The sequence below is a fragment of the Pristis pectinata genome, chromosome 3, assembly GCF_009764475.1.
Source record: "Pristis pectinata isolate sPriPec2 chromosome 3, sPriPec2.1.pri, whole genome shotgun sequence".
In the NCBI taxonomy this organism is placed as follows: domain Eukaryota; kingdom Metazoa; phylum Chordata; class Chondrichthyes; order Rhinopristiformes; family Pristidae; genus Pristis; species Pristis pectinata.
Window position 1 is genome coordinate 141,370,949 of NC_067407.1, and position 17,727 is coordinate 141,388,675.

At 46.3% G+C, this 17,727-nt stretch overlaps 1 protein-coding gene across 3 annotated transcripts in view; it reads right to left on the reverse strand.

Moving 5' to 3' along the window:
- Positions 1-17,155, reverse strand: part of phactr2 (phosphatase and actin regulator 2) — a 128,922-nt gene extending 111,767 nt beyond the window's left edge. For 2 of the 3 annotated variants that reach the window (XM_052012684.1, XM_052012686.1), the window contains exon 1: positions 16,994-17,155. In XM_052012684.1, coding sequence (XP_051868644.1) covers positions 16,994-17,057 — 64 coding nt within the window. In that variant the 5' untranslated portion in view covers positions 17,058-17,155. The remainder of the gene's footprint in view (positions 1-16,993) is intronic. The other variant, XM_052012682.1, reaches the window with a different exon arrangement.
- Positions 17,156-17,727: the final 572 nt, after the last annotated feature.

Consider the following 17,727-nt stretch of genomic DNA (forward strand, 5'->3'; position numbering starts at 1 on the left):
CCCTCACCAATTTTTATCGAATGCACCATAGAAAGCATCCTATCCGGATGTATCATGGCTTGCTACGGCAACTGCTCTGCCCGGGACTGCAAGAGACTGCAGAGAGTTGTGGACACAGCCCAGTGCGTCACGGAAACCAGCCTCCCCTCCATGGACTCTGTCTATACTTCTCGCTGCCTCGGTAAAGCAGCCAACATAATCTAAGACCCCTCCCACCCCACATTCTCTCTTCTCCCCCCTCCCATCGGGCAGAAGATACAGGAGCCTGAGGGCGCATACCACCAGGCTCAAAGACAGCTTCTATCTTGCTGTTATGAGACTACTGAGTGGTCCCCTAGTACAATAAGATGGACTCTTGACCTCACAATCTACCTCATTATGGCCTTGCACCTTATTGTCTGCCTGCACTGCACTTTCTCTGTAACTGTAACACTTTATTCTGCATTCTGTATTGTTTTCCCTTGTACTACCTCAATGCACTGTGTAACGAATCGATCTGTATGAATGGTATGCAAGACAAGTTTTTCACTGTACCTCGGTACAAGAGACAATGATAAACCCATTCCATTTCCAATTTCCAATTCTATAACTAAGTCACCAGATACAGAGGGGAAGGATTTTAGATCAGCAAGGGAAATAGAGGTACTAGATGCTGGTTTGTCCCATCTCTCCCTGCATACAAGGCAGAGTGGAAGTATGGTAAATGTTGGCCTTGTTCACAAAGGAGTGTAAGGACATTCCCAGTTACTACACACCAATCAGTTTAACCTCAGTTGTGGGGAAGATGTTGGGAGGTTTAATCAGGGAAAGAATTAACGGAGATGCTGGAACCTGGAGGAACTCAGCGGGTCGGGCAGCAACTGTGGGGGGAAAGGAACTGTCAACATTTCAGCTTGAAGCCCTGCATCAGGACTGAGAGCGGAGAGGGGAGATGGCCGGTACAGAGAGGAGAGGGGGAGGGGTGAGACAGGGGCCAGAGGTGATTGGTGGACCGAGGAGGGGTGAAGGATGATGGGCAGATGACCAGGCAGAATTAGCAGAGACTTGGAGAAGTTTGAGTTGATTAAGGGAGAGCTGGCAGTGATCTGTGAAAGGCGTTTGAATAACGTCTGAATATTTTGATGAAGCTTGAAAAAGAGGATGCTGTGAATGTTATTTGTGAGGATTTTCAGAGGGCGTTGGTAAACATTCATGCAGAGAAGGTTGGTTAGCAAAGCTGAGCTCAATGAAGTAAAAGAGAAGCTTTGGGTAAAACAGTAGCCTCAGAAGATGTGGTTGTAGACAGAGAGCTGTACAACACAGAGGCCCTTTGGCCCAATGCGTCCAAACCAACTGAACTCCTGTGTGAGGGAGCTGGACTGTGTGAGGGAGGGGGATTAACGTCAGTGGGGATACAGTCAGTGACACGGGGCGCTGGGGGAGAGGGGTCACTGAGTGACGGTGTGAGGGAGGGGTATCAACATCAGTGAGGATACATTCGGTGACACAGGGCAATGGGGGAGAGGGATTACTGAGGGACTGTGTGAGGGAGGGGGATTAATGTCAGTGGGGATACAGTCAGTGACATGGGGCGCTGGGGGAGGAATTACTGAGGGATGGTGTGAGGGAGGGGTATTAATGTCAGTGGAGATACAGTCAGTGATACGGTGCTGGAGGAGAGGGGTTACTGAGGGATGGTGTGAGGGAGGGGGATTAACATCAGTGGGGATACAGTCAGTGACACAGCACTGGGGGAGAGGGGTTACTGAGGGACAGTGAGAGGGAGCTGGATTAAGATCTATCAGGGATGCAGGTCCCTGGGTGTGCGAGGTTACAGTCTGAGAGTGCAGGATTAACATTGGTAAGGATGCAGTCAGTTCACAGGGCTGTCTTTGCCAAGAATCGTTTGCTACTTTGTCAGAAGGAACCAGAAGTGGTTTTCAGATCCTACGAGTCTTCTGCTTTTGGTCCCGGCTCAGATTGGCAAAGAGAAACTGACAAATATGTTTTGGGCCTGGGTGGGAAGTGCAAAGAATTATAAAAATACGTCTTGGAAAAGCAAACTGTAGTGTTATTGGCAGGTGAGGACAGGCCTGTTTTGCAAACAGCGCCCTTGATGCTTCCTAAACAACAGGGGCACAGTTTGAGTGTACAGTAACAATAAGCCAACATTACATCGGCTCTCAGTTTCCTGACCAACACTGCTACATTTTCAGAATGGTCTGCTGCTCAAGAGGAGTGGCTGGCTCCCGGTATTCCCCAGGCCCACAAACGTACCATTCACAGCTCACTGCTGCTTGTGGCCAGCCCAGAATTAACAAATTCCTCAATGAATAAGTTACTCAAAGCACAAGTTATGAGAACAAACAGACTCACGAGAACCTTGACAAGAAACAGGAAGCTAAATGCTGACACTGCAACTCAAAGTGAGATTAATGATGTCTCAATATAATGGCAACTCTCATTAAACATAGAACATAGAACAACTCTCAGGCCGAACTTACATCCCTGAATTTCTGTCTTTAAACCCTTCTTAAAGTTAATTTCTTTGACTAAATGCTTAGACGTCTTCCCCAATACCTCCTTTAACTTGAGGGAGGGGGGAGGGGGGTCCAATATTCTCTGAAAATAAATACCTCAATGTGAAGCATCTTGGGGTTGTTAACCTTAAAGGTGCCATTCAAATGCAATATGTTTTTTTGTTGAGAGCTGGTTAAAAGTTAGAATGGTATGTCACCGGAGACTCTTACAAATTTCCACAGATGTGCGGTGGAGAGCACTCTGGTTGCATCACCGCCTAGTATGGAGGCTCCAATGCACAGGATCACAAGAGGCTGCAGAAGGTTGTAGACTCAGCCAGCTCCATCACGGGCACAACCCTCCCCACCATCGAGGACATCTTCAAGAGACGGTGCCTCAAGAAGGCGGCATCCATCACTAAGGACCCTCACCATCCGGGACATGCCCTCTTCTCGTTACTACCATAGAGGAGGAGGTACAGGAGCCTGAAGACCCACACTCAACAATTGAAGAATAGCTTCTTCCCCTCCGCCATCAGATTCCTGAACGGTCCATAAACCCATGAACACTGCCTCGTTATTCCTTTTTTTTTACACGATTTATTTATTTTTGTAATTTATGGTAATTTTATGTCTTTACACTGTACTGCTGCCGCAAAACAACATATTTCATGTCATATATCAGTGATAATAAACCTGATTCTGATTCTGAATCTAATCCTTTATCTAGTGGTTTATATGTAGAATGACGGGAGAAAAGCTTGAGGCTAATTGGAGTTTGAGGCTTTATAAACAGAATCACATTTACCTGGTAGTGCGTAACTGGCTGGAGTTCAGTCACAGACTGTGGGTGTGGATAGTTCATGAAGAAGGCACACCAGTGCCTCTAATCTCTAAGAAAGTTAATGAGGTTTGGCGTGTCAGCAAACACTCTAACTAACTTCTAAAGATGCACTGTTGAAAGTATCCTGACTGGATGCATCATGACCTGGTACAACAATTCCAATGCACAGCAACACAAGAGGCTGCAGAGAGTAGTGGACACAGCCCGGTCCATCACAGGCACAGCTCTCCCCACCACTGACAGTATCTACAGGAGGTGCTGCCTCAAGAAGGTTGCATCTATCATCAAGGATCCCCACCATCCAGGCCATGCCCTCTTCACATTGCCACCGTCAGGCAGGAGGTACAGAAGCCTGAAGTCCCACACCACCAGGTTCAGGAACAACTACTTTCCTACAACCATCAGGTTTTTGAACCGACCTGCACAACCCTAACCCTCCCTCAGCAATGGAACACTAAAGACCACCTCTTGCATTGCCATGGACTTGTCTCTGATTGTGTTTCTGTTCTGTGTTCTTTTACCTTCGCTCTCTGGTATAATTTATGCATAATTATGTTCTGTGTGTTGTCTGTACCTACTTGCCTGTGATGCTGCTGCAAGGAAGTTTTTCACTGTACCTGTACCTCACCGTACTGGGGCACATGGCAATAAGCTCCGCTTGACTTGGGGGAGGGGTTCAGATGGGGGTATTAGATGTAGAACGACTCACACCTTGGGATGAAATCCGCTGTCCTTACCTGGACTGCTGACTCCATAGAACATGGAACATTACAGCACAATACAGGCTCTTCGGCCCACAATGTTGTGTCGACATTTTATCCTGCTCTCAGATCTATCTAACCCTTCCCTCCTACATAGCCCTCCATTTCTCTATCATTCATGTGTCTATCTAGGAGTCTCTTAAATGTTCCTAATGTATCTGTCCCCACAACCTCTGCCAGCAGTGCGTTCCACACACCCACCACTCTCTGTGTAAAAAACTTACCCCTGACATCCCCCTTATACCTTCCTCCAATCATCTTAGAATTATGTCCCCTCATGTTAGCCATTGTCGCCCTGGGAAAAGGTCTCTGACTGTCCACTCGATCTATGCCTCTTATCATCTTGTACACCTCTATCAAGTCACCTCTCATCCTCCTTCTGTCCAAAGAGAAAAAATCCTAGCTCGCTCAACCTATCCTCATGCTCTCCAATCCAAGCAACATCCTGGTAAATCTCTACACCCTCTCTGAAGCTTCCACATCCTTGTTATAATGAGATGACCAGAACTGAACACAATATTTGGCTTATTACTATCACATGTACCAAGGTACAGTGAAAAACTTTGTTTTGCATGCCATCCAGACAGATCCTTTCATCACATCGGTACATTGAGGTTGTACAAGGGCAAACAATAACAGATCTGGAAAGAGCGCAGAAAAGATTTGCCAGGATGTTGCCGGGACTTGGACACCTGAGTTACAGGGAGAGGTTGGACAGGCTGGGATTTTTTTTGTTGGTGTGTAGGAGACTGAGAGGTGCACTTATAGAGGAGTAGAAAATCATGAGGAGCGTCGATAGGGTGAATGCACACTGTCTTTTTCCCAGGGTTGGGTAATCAAGAACTAGAGGGCACAGGTTTAAGGTGGGAGGGAAAAGATTTAATAGGAACTTGAGGTACAACTTTTTTACACAGAGGGTGGTGCCTGTATGGAACGAGCTGCCAGAGGAAGTGGTTGAGGCAGGTACAATAACAACTTTTAAAAGACACTTGGACAGGTACATGGATAGGAAAGGTTTAGAGGGAGATGGGCCAAATGCAGGCAAATGGGGACTAGCTTGGATGGGGCATCTTGGCCGGCATGGACCAGTTGGGCCAAACAGCCTGTTTCCGTGTTGTGTGACTCTGTGATGCCAGCGTCCAAAGTGTGACTAATAATGACAAGGCTGTAGGACTCACACCAGTGTTCATTCAGCAGTGTCAAGTGAGTGATCTGTCCTGTCCTCTTCCTGGGATCCCCATTGGTCACAGGAGCCGGTCTCCAGCCAATCCAATCCCCCCATGGGATATCGGGAACCGGTTGCAGGACCCAACAACATCCCAGCTGTAGAATTGAGGACATGCACTCCAGGGGTAGCTGTGCCTCTAGCCAAGCTGTCCCAGTACAGTCACAGCACCAGGATCTGGAAAATTGCCCAGGTGTGTCGTGTTCACAAATACCATCACAAATCCTCTCCAGTCCAATCAGCTGTCAAAGTAACGGAGGCCGTGTTATCCAGTGGCACTCACTCACCAATTACTGGCTGATATTACCAGTCAGGGTTTCACCAGGACCACTCCAGACATCACTACAGCTGTGGTCCGAGCGTGGACCTCTGGGCCGAATTCTGGAGGGGAGGTGAGAGTGACTGCGCCCCTCCCCGCCGTCTCAAGGGCAATTAGCGATGGTCAATAAATGCCGGCCTTGCCAGCAAGGCCCAGATCCTAAAAGTGAATTGTAAACAAACCTCAGAGTGAGTTACGGGCTTTGGGGGTTTATACATAGAATAAAAGATGGCCAGAATTGAGATACAAGCTGGAATCTAATCCATGGGTGTAGGGTTTATATATAGAAGCTGTAGATAATGGAGTAATTCACTGGCTAAAACCTAATCTTTGGGCTTGTGTGAGTTTATATATAGAACAAAGAAACACAGAACATAGAACACTACAGCACAGTACAGGCCCTTCGGCCCACAATGTTGTGCTGACATTTTATCCTGCTCTAAGATCTATCTAACCCTTCCCTCCAACATAGCCCCCTAGTTTTCTATCATTCATGTGTTTATCTATGAGTCTCTTAAATGTCCCTGATGTATTTGCCCCCACAACCTCTGCTGGCAGTGCGTTCCACACACCCACCACTCTCTGTGTAAAAAACTTACCATAGGACCATAGACCCATAGAACATCACAGCACAGAAAAACAGGCCATTCGGCCCTTCTAGTCTGTGCCGAAATGTTATTCCGCTAGTGCTCTTTACTTGCACCCAGTCCATAACCCTCCAGATCTCTCCCATCCATGTATCCATCCAATTTATTCTTAAAACTCAAAGAGTGAGCCTGCATTTACTACATCAGATGGCAGCCCGTTCCATACTCCCACCACTCTTTGAGTGAAGAAGTTCCCCCTAATGTTCCCCCTAAACCTTTCCCCTTTCACCCTAAGGCCACGTCCTCTCGTACTTATCTCTCCTAATCTGGGTGGAAAGAGCCTATTTGCATTAACTCTGTCTATACTCCTCATAATTTTGTAAACCTCTATCAAATCTCCCCTCATTCTTCTGCACTCCAAGGAATAAAATCCTAACCTGTTCAATCTTTCCCTTTAACTCAACTCCTGAAGACCCGGCAACATTCCAGTAAATCTCCTCTGCACTCTTTCAATCTTACTGATATCCTTCCTATAGTTAGGTGAGCAGAACTGCACACAATACTCCAAATTTGGCCTCACCAATGTCTTATACAACCTCACCATAACATTCCAACTCCTGTACTCAATACTTTGATTTATGAATGCCAGGATGCCAAAAGCCTTTTTTACAACCCTGTCTACCTGTGACGCCACTTTCAGGGAATTATGTACCTGAATTCCCAGATCCCTTTGTTCCTCCGCACTCCTCAGTGCCCCACCATTTACTGTGTATGTCTTACCTTGATTTGTCCTTCCAAAATGCAACACCTCACACTTGTGTGCAAAATGCAAAATGCAACACCTCACACCTCACAACACCTCACCTACCCCTAACATCCCCCTTATACCTTCCTTCAATCACCTTAAAATTATGTCCCCTCGTGTTAGCCATTGTTGCCTTGGGAAAAAGTCTCTGACTGTCCACTCGATCTATGCCTCTTATCATCTTGTGCACCTCTATCAGGTCACCTCTCATCCTCCTTCTCTCCAAAGAGGAAAAGCCCGAGCTCACTCAACCTATCCTCATAAGACGTGCTCTCCAATCAAGGCAACATTCTGATAAATCTCCTCTGCACCCTCTCTAAAGCTTCCACATCCTTCCTATAATGAGGCGACCAGAACTGAACACAATACTGTAAGTGTGGTCTGACCAGAGTTCTATAGAGCTGCAACATCACCTCGCAGCTCTTGAACTCAATACCCCGACTAATGAAGGCCAACACTCCGTAAACCTTCTTAACAATATTTCAAATGGAGATATATTGAAGCATGTTATCTGTGGGCAATACAGTGGTAGAGCCTCTGTCTCCTAGCTCCAGTGAACTGGGTTCAATCCTGACCTCAGGTGCTGTCTGCGTGGAGTTTGCACGTTCTCCTGGTGACTGTGTGGGTTTCCCCCGAGCGCTCCGGTTTCCTCCCACATCCCAGAGATGTGTGGGTCGGTGGGTTAACTGCCCCTAGTGTGTGGGTGAGGGGTGGAGTCTGGGAGGGGGGTTTGCTGGGAATGTGGAGAGAATGGGTTACAGGGAAAATTAATGGGGGGGGGTATGATTGTCCTGTGACCCAGCATGGATTCGATGGGCCAAAGAACCTATGTTGTAAGGAAATAAGGTGATATGTTTACAGATTGATACCTAATGAAAAGGTTCCAATGAGTCTTACGTGAAACAATTGATTCCTAGTACGGAACAGCAGAGATGGGTGATTATCTATATATTTGTAGGCAAATGTATGCAATGAAGGACATTCCTCAACATTTGCAAAGCAAGTCATGTTATTCCAATTACTAATGTTTGCATGCCATCAGCTTCATTTATATACAACCCTGGAGCAGGTGGTTCATGCGGCTTATCACAGATCAGTGGGCAATGGTGGGATGTCGGGAAACTGTGGTTCTCCCACATGGAGCCCTCCACAATGGAAGCCCCTAGCCTCAAGGTGCTGGGCATGTCTGCATGCACTCAGATGTGGACAACGTCTTGCACTGGGGCGCCAGACCTTTGACTGAGTTGATGGCCCTCGTGGCAGTAGATAAGAGACTCGGTGTGTGTCCCTGACAACACAGTCCTCTGTTAGCAGTTGCTCAGGACAAACCAACAAATGCCCCTGAATCTCCCCACACGTCCCTCCAAAGGTACATTGTCTGGGGTTGGGACAGTCTCATTTTCAGCGTAACACACAAGGGCAGTGTACAGAGTGGCAAGTTTTTGGACCCTTCATGAAAGACCTGAGGGGCAGGGCCTTTCTCATGGTATGTGCCTGTGATGCTGCAAGTAAGTATTTCAATACACCTGTGCACACATGGACTTGTGTACATGACAATAAACTCGAGTTTGACTTTGGGCAATGAGACATTCTGCCAAATGACTTTGACAGTCTACTTGAGGACTACTCCACAGGATCCACTATCTCCTGTTCCTGAAGAGCTGCTGTCTGCTCAACCCTTTTTTCTGAGACCTTTGCCCCATCGTTGATATTTGTCTCACTGTGCATTCCTGGGAGCAGCCCATAGAGCAGAGACCAGTGTTACACAGCTGCTTGGCACAAACCTCGAGGAGAACTACTGTGTCCTTTTCCAAATCTTCTTGTAAAAGATCTCCAGTTGTATAAAACTTTGCTTAGGCCGCACTTGGAGTATTGCATGCAGTTCTGGTCGCCCCATTACAGGAAGGGTGTGGAGGCTTTGGAGATAGTGCAGAAGAGGTTCACCAGGACGCTGCCTGGATTAGAGGGTATAAGGAGAGGTAGGACCGACTTGTGTTGTTTTCTCTGGAGCAGCAGAGGCTGAGGGAGACCTGATAGAAGTTTATAAAATTATGAGAGGCAGAGATAGGGTAGACAGCCAGAATCTTTTTCCAAGGGTAGAAATGTCAAATACTAAAGGACATACATTTAAGGTGAGAGGGAAAGTTCAAAGGAGATGTGTGGGGCAGTTTTTTTTGCCCAGAGAGTGGTGGGTGCCTGGAACATGCTGCCAGGGGTGGTGGTGGAGGCAGATACGATGATAGACGTGTTTAAGAGGCTGTTGGACAGACACGTGAATATGCAGGGGATGGAGGGATGTGGAGCATGTGCAGGCAGAAGGGATTAGTTTAAGTTGGCGTCATAGAACATAGAACACTACAGCACAGTACAGGCCCTTCGGCCCACAATGTCGTGCCGACATTTTATCCTGCTCTAAGATCTATCTAACCCTTCCCTCCCACGTAGCCCCCCCCCCCCCATTTCTCTATCATTCATGTGTCTATCTAAAAGTCCCTTAAGTGGCATCGTGTTCAGCACAGACATTGTGGGCCGAAGGGCCTGTTCCTGTGCGGTACAGTTCTATGTTCTATGTTCCATGTTCTTGCCAAACACGTAAACGGCTTTGATTTTCCTTACTGGCAAATATTGGGGAACTGTAATCAGCAGAAGGGGAGGCAATGATTGTGTCTGCTTATCACAGTGTGTGTGGGTCAGTGAGATGGTAAGCAGGCAAGGAGTGTTCATATTGAGTAAACAGAAGTCACTGGTGCGTGGAGCACTGTGGGTGATGTACTGTTAGAAACATGTAACATTTTAAAAAAGTCAATAGTAATTAAGCAATTAGTGTGGAAGGCCCAGGGGACTGAAGAAGCTTTCAAGGATGTCAATAACTTGCCCTCAAGAGAGCTAGGGTTTCCCATTATGAAGAAGTCTAAAACCTCTGGCCCTCAGATCCTGATTCACTGCTTAGTCATTGCAACAGCGCAGCCCTGAACTCCGATTACAGAGTCTACTTCACAGCATTATCGGCCGAACAAAAGATTGCATCATCACTGTGATCAGCCACTGTCTGACACACAGCACTCACCTTCACATTACAGTCTCTATGGATGCTACAGCATTCAGCTCATCCAACACAAGGCACACATCTCCACTCTTGGATATCCGGTGTCAGCTTCTAACATTCAAGGACAAATTAAATCAAGGCTTAGGTAGAACAAACTGTACCAAACGTTCCCAGGACAGGCAGAGCACAGTTTAGATACAAAGTGAAGCTGTCTCTACTCTGTCCCGTTACATACTTCCAGGGCAGGGACAGTGCGGGTTAGAACATAGGACATACTACAGCACAGGAACAGGCCCTTCAGCCACGTCTGTGCCAAACATGATGCCAAATTAAACTAAATCCCTTCTGCCTGCACGTGATCTACATCCCTCCATTCCCTGCATATCCTTTTGTCTAAAAGTCTCATAAACACCTCTATTGTCTCTGCCTCCACCACCACCCCAGGCAGCACATTCCAGGCACCCACCACTCTCTGTGTAAAACACTTGCCCCACACATCTCCTTTAAACTTTCCCCCTCTCACCTTAAACACATGTCCTCTAGTATTTGACATTTGTACCCTGGGGAAAAGATTCTGACTGTCTACCCTGTCTATGCCTCTCATTATTTGATAAATTTCTATCAGGTCTCCCCTCAGCATCCAACACTCCAGAGAAAACAACCCAAGTTCGTCCAACCTGTTCCTCATAGCACATGCCCTCTAATCCAGGCAGCATCCTTGTAAATCTCTTCTGCACCCTCTCCAAAGCCTCCACACCCTTCCTGTAATGGGGTGACCAGAACTGCACGCAATACTCCAAGTGCGGCCTAACCAAAGGTTTATACAGCTGCAACATGACTTCCTGACGCTTATACTCAATGCCCCAACCAATGAAGGCAAGTGTGCCGTCCGCCTTCTTTACTACTCTATCTACTTGTGTGGCCACTTTCAGAGAGCTATGGACTTCAACCCCAAGATCCCTCTGTACATCAGTGCTGTTAAGGGTCCTGCCATTAACTGTACACTTTCCCCTTACATTTGACCTCCCAAAGTGCAACACCTCACACTTGTTCAGATTAAACTCCATCTGCCACTTCTCTGCCCATATCTGTAACTGATCTATATCCTGCTGTGTTCTTTGATAGTCCTTTACACTGCCCACACCTCCACCCATCTTGGTGTCGTCTGCAAACTTAATAACCCACCCATCTACATTTTCATCCAGGTCATTTAGGCACAGCAGAAAAACTCCCTCGACACTGTCCTGTGACCTATTCCCAGGGCAGGGGCAGTACAGGTTAGATACAGAAAGGCTGGTCCACACTATCCCATAATATACTCCAAGGTATGGGTTAGATACAGGGATACGTCCCCCTACAATGTCCCATCACACACTCCTGGGGCTGCTTGGGTTAATTGGCTGCTGTAAATTGTTGGAGTGGGAGATAATGGATCAACTTCCCAGTTACATTGATGCAGGGTCTCAACCCAGTACGTTGACCATCCCTCTACCCCCTACAGATGCTGCTTGACCCGCTGAGTTCCTCCAGCAGATCGTGTGTTGCTCCAGATTCCAGCATCTGCAGTCTCTGGTGTCTCCCGGTTAGATTGTCACGGAAGTGTCCCGACACCTGCTTCTGGTTAGGACAGGCGGACATTTGGCATTTTTGGTCTGGCCCCTCTGAAACCCAGTGTTAAATCTCCAAAGCTGCAATGTACCTCTGTCAGCTCTTAAGCTTAGGACCAATCTCACTTAGATCCGCACTTCTCAGGATTTGGAAAATCTATCTCAGCTGTTTGGCAAGAGAATGTTTCACACCAGCCAAGAGAATGGTTAAAAATATCCAGCTCTTGAGTTTATTAATATCAGCCATTGACATGTAATTCTGGGCTGCTTCACATTAACATGCCTTCAAAGGTACAGGAATCCATCAAGTCATTGTCAGAGAGAGACACAGTGCGGAGACAGGCCATTCTGCCCGCTGTCCTGACCATCAACCCATGTACACTGGCCCTCCACCAATCCCATTTTTTATTCTCCCCACATTCCCATCAATTCCTTTACCTTCACACCAGGGGGCGATTTACAGCGGCCAATTAACCCCACCAGCACCCCACGCCTTTGGGACGTGGGAGGAAACCGGAGCACCTGGGGGAAAGCCATGTGGTCACAGGGAGAACGTGCAAACTCCACACGGAAGATGGAGTAGATGGAGAATATTCTGCCTGCAGGTCGGTGACCAGTGGTGTTCCGCAGGGATCTGTTCTGGGACCCCTGCTCTTTGTGATTTTTATAAATGACTTGGATGAGGATGTGGAAGGGTGGGTTAGTAGGTTTGCTGATGATACAAAGGCTGGTGGTGTTGTGGATAGTGCAGAAGGTTGCTGTAGATTACAACAGGATATTGATAGAATGCAGAGCTGGGCCGAGAAGTGGCAGATGGAGTTCAACCCAGATAAGTGTGAAGTGATGCACTTCGGAGATCGAATCTGAAGGCAGAATACACAGTTAATGGCAGGACTCTTAACAGTGTGGAGGTACAGGGGGATCTTGGGGTCCACGTCCATAGATCCCTCAAGGTTTCTGTGCAGGTCGATAGGGTTGTTAAGAAGGCGTATGGTGTGTTGGCCTTCATTAGTCTGGGTATTGAGTTCAAGAGCTGCAAGGTGATGTTGCAGCTCTATAGAACTCTGGTTAGATCACACTTGGAGTATTGTGTTCAGTTCTGGTTGCCTCATTATAGAAGGATGTGGAAGTTTTAGAGAGGGTGCAGAGGAGATTTACCAGAATTTTGCCTGGATTGGATGTCTTATGAGGATAGGTTGAGTGAGCTCGGGCTTTTCTCTTTGGAGAGAAGGAGGATGAGGGGGGACTTGATAGAGGTGCACAAGATGATAAGAGGCATAGATCAAGTGGACAGTCAGAGACTTTTTCCCAGGGTGACAATGGCTAACATGAGGGGGCATAATTTTAAGGTGATTGGAGGAATGTATAAGGGGGGTGTCAGGGGTAAGTTTTTTACACAGAGAGTGGTGGGTGTGTGGAACGCACTGCCGGCAGAGGTTGTGGGGGCAGATACATTAGGGACATTTAAGAGACTCTTAGACACATGAATGATAGAAAACTAGGGGGCTATGTGGGAGGGAAGGGGTAGATAGATCTTAGAGCAGGATAAAATGTCGACACAACACTGTGGGCCGAAGGGCCTGTACTGTGCTGTAATGTTCTATGTTCTACGTCAGGATTGAACCCGGGATTCTGGCACTGGAAGCCAGTGGCCCTGCTCACTGTGACCCTGTGCTTCATGTAAAGCATTGCATTGATTGTAACAGACCTTCAGGTAGTTGCTGCCTTCAATGAGAAGCAACAAGCACTTCACCCTATCTGGGTCTACCAAGCAGACCTCCTTCCTGTCACTCCCTGCAAACCATCCCCATATTCTTCTGCCTCAATCTCTTCCTCATGTCGCCTTGATATATGATCAGCCTCACCTCAGGTCTCTCTCAGCCATGTTCACCTGATCAAACAGGAACAGTGACACTCCTTGCATGGGGTGTGGACACCCGGGCAGCATTATGACGTTTGTTCAGAGACGGAGCTCACCAAAGTCAAAGTCAAAGTCGAGTTTATTGTCATTATTGCTGGATTGGTGAGGAGGTGACTTCAGGAGAAAGGTTGCCTGCTGTGGTTCTCTGTCACCTTGGGACGTCCCTGGAGGTCATGTTGCACCTGTACAATGCATTGCTCAGACCACACTTGGAGCACCGTGTACACTGCACTACAGAATGGACGTGGTAGCAATAGAGAGAGTGCAGGAGGGATTCGCCAGCGTGTTGCCTGGAATGCAGGGCTGTAGTTATAAAGAAAGACAGGACAGGCTGGGCTTGTTCTCAGTGGAGCGTAGGAGGCTGAGGGGTGACCTTACGGTATAAAATTATATGGGGCATAGATAGGGAGGGTAGTCAGAGCCCTCTTCCCAGGGAAGGGGAGTCAGGAACTACAGAGCACAGGTTTAAGGTGAGAGGGGAGAAATTTAAAGGAGATCTAAGAGGTAAGTCCACACAGAGGCTAGTGTTTATCTGGAAGGAGCTGCAAAATGAGGCAGATACAATTACAATATTTGGAATTGAAACTGGTGTATTATTGGTACAGTGAAAAACTTGTTTTGCATGCCATCCATGCAGATCATTTCATCACATCAGTGCATTGGATAGTGATGACCGTGTTATAATTTGGAATTCAACTTGGCTTATTATTGTACTGAGGTAGAGTGAAAAACTTGTCTTGCATACCGATCATACAGGTCAGTTCATCACACAGTGCATGGAGGTAGTACAGGGCAAAACAATACAAAATGCAGAATAAAGTGTTACAGTTACAGAGAAAGTGCAGTGCAGGCAGACAATAAGGTGCAAGGCCATAACGAGGTAGATTGTGAGGTCAAGAGTCCATTTTATCGTACTAGGGGATAGTTCAACAGTCTTATAACAGCGGGATAGAAGCTGTCCCTGAGCCTGGTGGTATGTGCTTTCAGGCTTTTGTATCTTCTGCCCGATGGGAGGGGGGAGAAGAGAGAATGTCCAGGTGCTAGGATAGGAAAGGTGTCGAGGGATATGGATCCAATGTGGGCAAATGGGATTAGCATAGAAAGGCATCACAGTCAGCATGGATAAGATGGGCCGAAGGGCCTGTTTCTGTGCTCTACAGATCTGTGATTCTATGAAACAGGAAAGGTGTGGAGGAGATCTGGTAGAAGCTGGGCTACATAGGGAGGGCTCAGAGTAAGCAGGTATAAATGTAGATCAGTCACAAAACATTTGGGAAGGATTTCTTTATATCGAGGGCGGTAAGGATTGGTAGGATTGGCAGGTTTCATCCTCTGAAGGAAGCAACAAAGCTGCTGGCCTCCACCTCTCTGTGGGCAGCTTTGGTGACCACATGTGCCCAGAATGAGGGGATATGGACATTGTGCAGGCAGAGGGGATTAGTTTTTGTTAGGCATTTAATTACTAGCCTAATTAATTCAGCACAACATCGTGGGCTAAAGGGTCTGTTCCTGTGCTGTACTGTTCTATGTTCTGTGTTCTATGTTTTATGTTCTATGTTTTATGTTCTATGTTCTGTGTTCTATGTTCTGTGTTCTGTGATATATGTTCTGTGTTCTATGTTTTATGTTCTATGTTTTATGTTCTATGTTCTGTGTTCTATGTTTTATGTTCTATGTTTTATGTTCTATGTTCTGTTCTGTGTTTTGTGTTCTGTTCTGTGTTCTATGTTCTGTGATATATGTTCTGTGTTCTATGTTTTATGTTCTATGTTCTGTGTTCTATGTTCTGTGATATATGTTCTGTGTTCTATGTTTTATGTTCTATGTTCTGTGTTCTATGTTCTGTGTTCTGTGATATATGTTCTGTGTTCTATGTTTTATGTTCTATGTTCTGTGTTCTGTGTTCTGTGATATATGTTCTGTGTTCTATGTTTTATGTTCTATGTTCTGTGTTCTGTGATATATGTTCTGTGTTCTATGTTTTATGTTCTATGTTCTGTGTTCTGTGTTCTGTGATATATGTTCTGTGTTCTGTGATATATGTTCTGTGTTCTGTGTTCTATGATTTATGTTCTAGACTGAATGAACTACATGGATTCCTTCTGTGGCATTACAATTCTATCTTGAAAAAACTTAATCACATCAGAAATGCACTCCGAGTTTGTGTGATTCCTCATCACACTTCGGAGTCCACAGATCGTTATTATTTCTCCTGCCCTGCCCTGTAAGGCAGCCACTTTTAGGAATCTCTTTAGTAGGCATCACAATCCATTTTTATATTTCTTTCGACCCTCATAATCTGCTTCCTAGCCTTGGATCATTTATTGTTGGTTACCAAGATCCCAGCTTCCATCTTACCAACCATGGCAACATCTCTCCTTTAAACCCAAAATAAACTCATATCTCCCCAGTAGGTTCACTTCTATTACACAGTTCTTAGTCCTTAAGGAAAGTATCTTGTAAAAGAATTTAATTGTCCCACCTTGTGTATCGACTATCATTACTTAAAATCTACTTTTCCAGGTTACCTTAGCCTAGGTTTGTGACTGGTTTATTTAATTTTTAGATCCTCATTTCAAGTCTATGCTTCTGTGTGGGGATTACATAATTCATTACAGAACTCTGTCAACAATTAGCTTCAGCATAGACAGCAGGAGTACCAGACACAGACAGCAGCTCTTAAATCTGCACCTCAACCAACACATAATATGACCGTTAAATGTCAGGGTTGTTGGATGTTCAAATCTACAATTTAACAATGCATTACTGAAACATAATGTGTTAATTCCAGTTAGTTAAAAACTGAAGTTAGGATCTTTGAAGGCACCAGGGACTGCAGATGCTGGAATCTGGAGCAGCAAAACGAAACGCTGGAGGAACTCAGAGGGTCAGGCAGCATCTGTGGAGGGAAATGGACAGTCAACGTTTCGGGTCGAGACCCTTCATCTGGACTGCACCTTCATCTTCACCAGTCCTGATGAAGGTTCTCAAGCCGAAACATCGACTGCCCATTTCCCTCCACAGATGCTGCCTGACCCGCTGAGTTCCTCCAGCATTTCGTTTTTAAGGGCCTTAGAAGTTAGACTGTTAAGTGGTATATTCGGTATATAACAGTCTCACATCTCACACACACACACACACACACACACACACACACACACACACACACACGCACAATCTCTCTCTCTCTCTCACACACACACACAAAATCTCTCTCTCTTTCACACACACACAAAATCTCTCACACACACAATCTCACACAAACACACACACACACACGGGTTAAAAGGTAATTAAACCCATTTGCACCACGTTGAGATATTTACGTATGTGGGTCCATTTTCGTACACAGGGTAGGAATGCAACAGCGTTAAACTCACCCTCAGAGCCGGTCTCACCATGTGAGCTCAGGAAATTGCAGGAGTTCTTTGTGGAACAGTACATGTCTGATTCTAACAAGCCCTCCTGCTCTCTCTCTGCTGTCCATCCACTCCCTGCCAGCCTGCACTGCAAGACAACTCATCAGGATGCAAGAGGTCCCCAAGGACTTAGTTCCATTATAAGCTAAGTGAAGGTGGACTCTGGGCAAAGAACCAAAGGATATTTCTCTCTCTCTCTCTCTCTCTCTCTCTCTCTCTCTCTCTCTCTCTCTCTCACTATCTCTCTATCTCAATCTCTCTGCACTTCTACTCTGTTGCAACAGTATCTTGTGCTGTGTTTTGAAAGAGAACTACAGACTAATTTCTCCGCTTCCTGGCCTCCAAGACTGGAGGACGTTGCTTTCAGAGGAAAGCAAAATGCCGCACTTGCTGGAAGCCTGAAATTAAAGCAGAGAACGTTGGAAAACAGATCAGGCAGCCTCAACAGAGGAGGAGAAACGGTTAACGCTTCAAATCGATGACCTGCCATCAAAGCTCATCAGGGACAGTTAAGAAATCAGACTCAGGGCTATATAAAGCTCTGTAAAACCCAATTATTCCTGATTCAGTCTTATTTTGGTAAATGGACAAGGAATACAGAGAACACTGTTAAATATTAATGATATTAATGAGCGGAGGGAGAGGGGACCAATTTACGTCTCACGACCGCATGAACAGACTGACTTATCCTTGGC